This window comes from Oratosquilla oratoria, chromosome 35 (genome assembly GCF_046742065.1).
Source record: "Oratosquilla oratoria isolate Oo_2021 chromosome 35, ASM4674206v1, whole genome shotgun sequence".
NCBI lineage: Eukaryota > Metazoa > Arthropoda > Malacostraca > Stomatopoda > Squillidae > Oratosquilla > Oratosquilla oratoria.
This window is the reverse complement of record NC_134811.1, coordinates 14,446,707-14,454,772: the sequence shown is the minus strand read 5'-3', so window position 1 is coordinate 14,454,772 and position 8,066 is coordinate 14,446,707. Positions and strand designations below refer to the sequence as shown.

The 8,066-nt window shown below is 37.1% G+C and overlaps 1 protein-coding gene across 1 annotated transcript in view; it reads right to left on the bottom strand.

Annotated features, from left to right (window-relative positions):
* Positions 1-6,208, bottom strand: part of LOC143018551 (uncharacterized) — a 29,306-nt gene extending 23,098 nt beyond the window's left edge. The window contains exons 1-3 of the mRNA XM_076174013.1: positions 5,682-6,208; positions 2,896-3,110; positions 1,893-2,023 (exon numbers count right to left, since the gene is read on the bottom strand). Coding sequence (XP_076030128.1) covers positions 1,893-2,023; positions 2,896-3,110; positions 5,682-6,009 — 674 coding nt within the window. The 5' untranslated portion in view covers positions 6,010-6,208. The remainder of the gene's footprint in view (positions 1-1,892; positions 2,024-2,895; positions 3,111-5,681) is intronic.
* Between the last annotated feature and the right edge of the window lie 1,858 nt (positions 6,209-8,066).

Below are 8,066 nucleotides of genomic sequence, written 5' to 3'. Positions count from 1 at the left end.
TTTTCTGTGTGGTACTTTGTCAAAGGCTTTTTGCAAGTCTAGGAATGCACAATCAGCCCATCCATTTCTTTCTTGCACTATGTCTATTAGTCTTGAGTAAAAGCATATTAAGTTTGTGGAGCATGATCTTCCTTGTCTGAATCCGAATTGTCTTGGGTTTAATATGTCATTGTCTTCCAGATGTTTTACCCATCTATTCTTGATTATTTTCTCACAAATTTTGGCTATGGTGCTTGTTAGTGATACTGGCCTATAGTTGGTGGGTTCTTCTTTGTTTCCTCCTTTGTGTATTGGTACAATGTTAGCGTTTTTCCAGTCCTCGGGTATCTTTCCTTCTTTGAGTGAGCTGTTTATTAAGATGTGTATTTTGTCTGTTAGTTCTTCTTTGCACTCCTTTAGAATCCAATTTGCAATACCGTCCGGGCCATGTGATTTTCTGACATCCAGCCTTGATAAATGTTCTGATATTTCCTTTAGTGATGCTGTAAACTCATTCATGAGGGGAGATTTCTTGTTTTTGTCTATGTCACAATTTGGTATTTTCTCTCTGGTGAAAACAGATTTAAAGTGATTGTTCATGACTTCGGCCATCTCTAAATCTTCTGTGTATTCTATGTTTCCTTGGCATAGTTTCACCAATTCCTGTTTGTTTTTAAGTTTACCATTCACATACCGATAGAATAGTTTGGGTTGCTCTTTGCATTTGTCTATAATATCCTTCTCATGGTTCCTTTTCTCCTCTCTTCTCACATTAACATACTCATTTCTATAGTTAACATAAATTTGCCATTTGCTTTGTTTTTTGTCTTTTCTCCACTTTTTTCCAAGCTTTGTCCCTTCTGTCTTTTGCCTCACTGCATCTTTTGTTGAACCAACATTTAATGTACTCTCTCTCTCGCTTTTGTCTTGGTACATGCCTGTTTACCCCTTCATTGTAGTTTTCCATCAATATATTCCATTTCTCTTCCACTGCTGTTTCTTCCCTGTAAAATATTTCCCAGTTTGCATTCCGGAAGAATGTCTTTAGTTTTGTAAAGTCTGTTTTGTTATACCTCAGTCTTCCTTTCCTATGCTTTTCGTTCCTCTCTATGTCTATTTCTTCCTTTAGTATAGTTTCGATGAGTACATGGTCACTCTTTCCAATTGGTGTCTCATACTGGACTTATTACATCTTCAGTGCAAGTTGTAATATATGAAAGCGCTCTGCTTGGGTTGTGTGTTTTTCCAAGTGGTCTAGTTTGCATATATATATATATATATATATATATATATATATATATATATATATACTGGAATAAATCACTTATAACAGTGAGTTTCAAATAATCAATGCATCCATAGCTTGAGAGTCAATCTGAGGCCTAGTGTAATGCTAAACCAATGCTCTACCAACGAGGCTATAGGAGCTTCAAAAGGACTTGACTTGGAGTTAACCTAACTCCCAAGAATCAATGTTGACTTCTAAATGCCATCCTAACCTTCTTTTCACTGAGACCCCAAGCTCAACTCAGCGCATGGTAGAGTTGGAACAAAAGCAATTGAAGGTTGATCCAGCTCTACCATGTGCTATGAGTTGAACTCAGGGGCTAGGTGAAAATAAGGTTAGGATGGTAATCTCTAAAATATGCACACTAACAAAATTCTAGTACCTGACCAAAATGCTTGTTGGCCATGTGGGTTAGTGTTGCCACTTGGTGTGGAAATCAGCATGGAGGATGATAAAATTTGCCTGGCAGCAAGCAAGTTTGTACTTGGGGCATACATTAAAATTCCAGCTTCAATGTCCTTCAAAAGGAGAAGGGGAGTTTGTGTTACTAAATTGAATCAAACCAGATTGAACTTATCCTTGGAGTTAAAACCTACTGAAAAGATAAATCTGAAAGTTTTCATACCTTCTCATTTCCTCATCTGAAATTCCATCCCTCTGCCAATCAAAACCTGTGAAGCAGACTGCTGATAATACCAAGTTACGCCCTCGGGCAAATAAAGATCGCCTCAAATTCCTCAGCATACAACATACTACCTGAAATATGAAGAGCAAAATGTCTTGATAACCAAAATACATTCTTTGTAAGAGGACCAACATATACAGTCCTTGGCTACATCAACTTAAAATGGCATATAACCTTCCTTCATCACTCCAGTGCAGGCTGCCCCAGTGGTCTAAGGAAGTAAGGAAGGGGCCTCCATTTTCCAGGATTCATAAAAATCCTAATAATTCCCAATGTCCACCAAGTGTCACAGGCCAAGGATGAAAACAAAAGCAATGACAGCCAACACAGGGTATATTAGTTAAACTACCCATAGGAAGATTAACCCCATAGTACTTTAAAAAATAACCTCTTGCCTTATCTACTTGTCCAAACCAACACATATATTTACTAGTTATCAAATATTATTTGAATATTTATATTGAAAGAAATAAAAGCACATACATACAAACCAAAAGGTCTTTTCCCATTATATGGGGTGGGGGTGCCTGAGTTAAATCATACACTTGAGTGGCTGAAAATTTTCCCTACACTTAAACTTTTATGTCAATTTTAGCTGTCATTCCCTTTCATATTTCTCCTTTTCAAATTCCATAAAATCAAACAGTACTTTAAGCCCACAAGGGTATAAATCCTAAATCAAAGCTTTGGGGTTGTGGACCACCTTGAATTTATTTGGCACTGCAAAACAGGCTTCAAGGCCTTTGTGACCACTTTTTTTTCTTCTTCTTTTCCTTCAAGAAAAGCACCTTTGAGAAATCTCAAATTTATGACTCTGATATCCAAACTAATTGGGTTACAGGGTGTCCGTTTTTGGATATGCAACCCTCCCAAGTCAGAACTTTGCCATTCTAATGTTAGATTATATATATATATATATATATATATATATATATATCCTTACCTCTTCACCCCATAAGCGAGAGTATAAAGAATACATCTGAAGTCCCCTTCGAATCCTCTCCGATGTGTGAACTTCACACTGACGTGCTACCAAGCGTACAAGGTTGTAAGAAAACTCTTTCACCTTGTCAAGTGCTTGTAGTTGCCTGCTCTGTCCAACCAGCACTATCCATAGTCTCCACATAATACTCTCTCTATTGTATCCACCATCACCTCCTGTGAAGAGAAAAATAAACTTTACAACCTCTAACAAAATAAACTACTTAACAATTAAACTGTGATTAATGTTTCATATTCTTTGGCAAATGTCAAATTGGAAGGGTAAAAAGGAATATCATTATTGAGAGTAAGCAATTGGTGAGACTATAACTTTCCTATATATAACTACAAGTAGTTGAATTTTCTCCTATATGATCTTGGACACTACTATAGTAAACTATCTACTGCACTAAATCAATCAAATTTGCACATCTTTCTATCTATATACCAATGGCTTCTTCCCCCTTATAAGGTAACCAGCCAAGGCATGTAAAAACACATAAATACTTGGAATATTGGTCGCTTAGAAGGTGATGCTCAAGCTCAAACAATACATGAATTCAATTCTATATACAATAATTGGAAGTCAAGGCTGGAACTGCACATGAATTTGAAGCTAGGTATGATACATTGGAGAGTAAGACCCAACAAGTGTTGCTCCTTTCCTGTATACTATAATTAGGTTAATACACACCACAACTCAATTTGTACATAGTAATTTAAATCTGAAATTGTTTATAGTAACTTGTACTTGACAGAATGAAGGTGCAAACCTTTTTACTAATTCTATTCACTATACTGACAATCCATGACATTATTCTAAATCACTTCAGCACCATGGCACAATGTAGAGATTTGGCTATGCAAAACCCTGAAAATGTTACTCAGTTAATGTGTGAAGTCTGGCTTATACCATGTCTCTATTGGCTTACCAGTCAAAACAACCCTGTGTAAAAATGGCCCTGCTACCAAAACGGCCCCGGGCAAGTCAAAATGGCTTTGCCTTCAGTGGGGTGGTTAAAACAACCTCATTCTATTATTAACTGCCGGGCTGTTGGTTCTTTATCCAGGCTCACCTTGGTGACTACCTATGTTGATCAGGATATCCCAGACATCCCCAGGAGACTGGTAGTGGTACAGTAGGCACGACAGTGGACATTGCATATATGATCACAGCCAGCCGTCAACCGTTTTTAATTTTAGGATTGCTTTTCAGGGTATGTTGTGTGCCCTTGCCTATATGACTGAACATGTTGATTGAATTATTTTTCCGTTTGCATCTGACTATACTTTGTAACGCACTCAAAACAAACAAGATATCTAATCTAATTTACAAAATCTATATTTAAGTAAACAAGATATTTATATACAAAATATTTACATAACCATAATGTTCAGCATACAAAAGAACCAAGAGTGAATACTACAAATTATCACAAATTTACAATTACAGTAATTAGTGTCACTCTCTCCTTCTGACTAAATCATCATCTGTCACGATTGACGAACTCATCATCATATCAGTAATTAGCGTCACTCTCTCCTGCAAACTAAATCATCTTTCTGAACCAACGAACTCTGTAATTTTAATGAAAATAAACTCCAATAAAAGTCAGAAGGGTCAATTTATAGTTTCACCCAACCAACGATTTTGTGATGTGGCTTATGTGTTTCTGGTGAGATATGTTGTGTACTGAATGATGGTGTACATCATTTCCATCACAAATGTGTACTTTTCAATAGAAACACATAAGCCACATCACAAAATCGTTGGTTGGGTGAAACTATAAATTGTCCATCAGAAGTTTTAAGGATCATAAAGCCGACTCCAGAGAGAATAAAGAATGGATGACAAAATAATAATAGCTAGGTATTGAAGAAATGCTTTTTAACAGTTACATTAGCTATCCCTTATGCAGTACCATTAGATTAACAATTAGACCGGGGGGCCATTTTGACTGGATACGCTCTATTGCACTGGTGGCATAATCATAACATAAATGTGCTGGTTTTGCATTTATTTAGCTGTGGGTTTGAATCCTGCATTTCTCTGATTCCATGCAGTGACTGTTACTTGCCCCAACAGTCCAAATGCATGGAGCAAAGGTGACAGCTTCAGCCACATCTATGCACCACCTGGCAATAGGCTCCTCACCTATCATTTCACATGTAAACTGGGCTCTGACCCTGAACTAAGTCGAATCTTGTCATATTCTAACCCAAAATCTAGTGTGTCATCAAATACAAGGTCACACCTAAACATGGAAAACAGACAAGATGTGCTGTGTGTTGTTATGTAAATATGTTTCCATGATGCTTTATAAATATATGTTGTTCCGAATTAAGAATCTTAGCTTCCATTTGAAAATAGTCACTGGGCATAGTTTTGATAATGAGCAATGTTTCTATCTATTGTGTTGGTGGCGTAGCTGAAAGCATCTGGGTCTTGCATCTTGATCTTCCTAGTGTTGGGTGAAAGTCCCATTCGATAACAGTCCGAAGTGCTCCACAGTCGTTCAGGTCATTTTTTTTTTTTTTTTTTGCCCATTATTAGTGTTGGGGAGTTATTTATTTTGCTGTGTTTAACGTCAAAATTATAAATGGCACTTTCCACTTCACTGTGACATCATTATTGACATACCATTCCCATAGTAATTTTTGCATTCAAACTAGGAAAAAGTTAAAGTACCAAAATAGAATACCTCAAATAATTATAATAATACCCATCAGCCATTATGATCAGCTTACCTGTAGGATTCCTGCTAACAACATCTCTGCCATTCTGCCAAGAATTAGGAGGCCCAGAATCTTTGACCCTGCTGCTTCTCTTCAAGGGACCAAAGCCTGTGGTATTTTTCTTGCCCAGCTGAAGGTGTTGGTGACAACCTCGAGTGCCAACACGGACTCTCTGCCTTAACGACAGTGCCAAACCATACTGATATATGCACCGAACTGTTGCCACATTACGAATCAATGACTTATGGGCATTAACTGTTGTAAACTTGGGTACGTGCACCGGCCTCTCCCTCGTCTTAGGTCTCTTACCAAAGTTCTGTAATTCATTCATAATACGCATTTTCTTGCTAAAAAACAGAATCTTGCCATCTGTTTTTGATTATATTAGGGGCTCCATCATGTTGCACACAGAACATCTATGATAGTATTGACAAGATGTTTAAGTTTGGAAATCAGCTACATCTTCAGTTACAATGCTCTTCTCCTTCCTCCCGCACACATCAATCCCAGGCTCTGAACTTGATCCCAGCAACAACACGAGCTACAAAAGGCAGACGACAAGTGGTGTTCGATTATAAAAACACAACAATTCTAATTCTGAAAAACTCAGAACCATTCCAAGCGTTAAAATATTTATAACAATGCAAAGTACATCTAAATAATGGCAGATATCTATTTGATACACATATGGTGAAGTTCTCAAACCTGGTAAATGAAATGTTTTGGTGTATTAAAGTCATATGAAGGCAAACGTAAACAAGTAAGTTGAACTGTGCCAAACTTAAAAATATTTATATAACCAATGCTCATCTTTGGATACGATTATCGGTTGTGCCTATTATATATAATTTATTTGTATAAGATTGTACGAATAATTCATAACTAAACTGACGTATTTTCTATTTACCGGAAGTTTATATGGTTATCGAATTCGAGCAAATATAACAACACTTATATAAACATTATACTTTATGTTGCCTCAAATGTTAAGCTTGTAATGAAAATTACCAAAATTACAGAAACAAATAAGAGTGAGATGAGCAATCTTCATCTCCAAACCCAAAGATGAGTGCAATGGTTATACCTATCTACTAAAGAACATAAAATAGTTAGTGATTTCGTTATTTCAACGAAGATATGAAAAAATATCTGTTCCAAATAATTATATACAGTAGGCTAGTGGTATGGCCCCCACTCAAATAGAATATATAAGAAAAGTATATTACGTACTGCAAAAAGTGCTTCTAAAAACATATTATAATCATACTTGAAGACTAGACAACTTTGGATTGGCCACACTGGAAGAAAGAAGAGGAAGTGATTACATCATTGTTGTATAAAACTATGAAATATGTAAAGAAGATTGGCAAAGAAAATAATTAGTATGGGAAGAAAAACAATAATAAAACAGAGCGCTTCAAGGAAGTTAGAATGATTATATAATGTGAGGAATAAATTTGAACAGTTTGGGTGGACAACAAAATATAAAATTAAATTTGATCATAGGCAGCACAAAGACGGCACACGTAGCTCCTATCCTGTACATTGTAGCTGAGTAGATATATGGTTTGAGCCCCACTTACGGCGTATAAAGCTTATATTACTTTTTAGAACTGTCACTGTCCCCATTGAGCAGAGAGCTGAATGTGTATTTACCTTAATGTAGTATAGCCTACATAAAAGGAACAACGCTCGTTGGACCCGTCTCCTATTCCCTAGTTTTCTAACATACCTAGACTCAGTTTTATGTACGGTTCCAACTTAATCTATATCTTTGATTTCCAATTGCCATGTTTACATTTGAACTCGCGCATTGTTTGCGGTTGAGCTATATCACTTTCTAAGTTGTTCCACATATTCATACATCTATATGGAAAATATATTTCTTCACATCCTTTCGACATGTGGTCTTTCTTTATTTGCTTCCATGACTTCTTAAAGCCCTCCCATCTTTAATCAGGATATCTTTTCTACCAAAGCAATCTATCTCCTTTAGTAACTTGAATACTATAATCCTGTCACTTCGTGACATGATGTGTGTGTATTCACTTGGTCTTTGGATCACGTGTTGGACTCGTGATCGACAGCTATTTCCCTCCTGGAAGAGAGCTCAGAGCTCGTAGGTCCGATCTATGGGTAATGTTATGACCTTACACACACACACACACCCAACTCCCCGCCCACGAGAGTCAGAGTAACGGCCCGAAGCGAAGCGGTATCGAAATAATTTCGGCCCTGGGCAGGATTCGAACCAAGAACTACGGGCCACCATGGTAGCAGATCAGCGCTCTACCAACTGCGCCACCGAGTCGTGTGCGCGCGTGAACGTGTGAGAGAGAGTGCGTGAGTGATATGTGTAAAGGTACAACATTACATATAGACTAGACTATATGGACA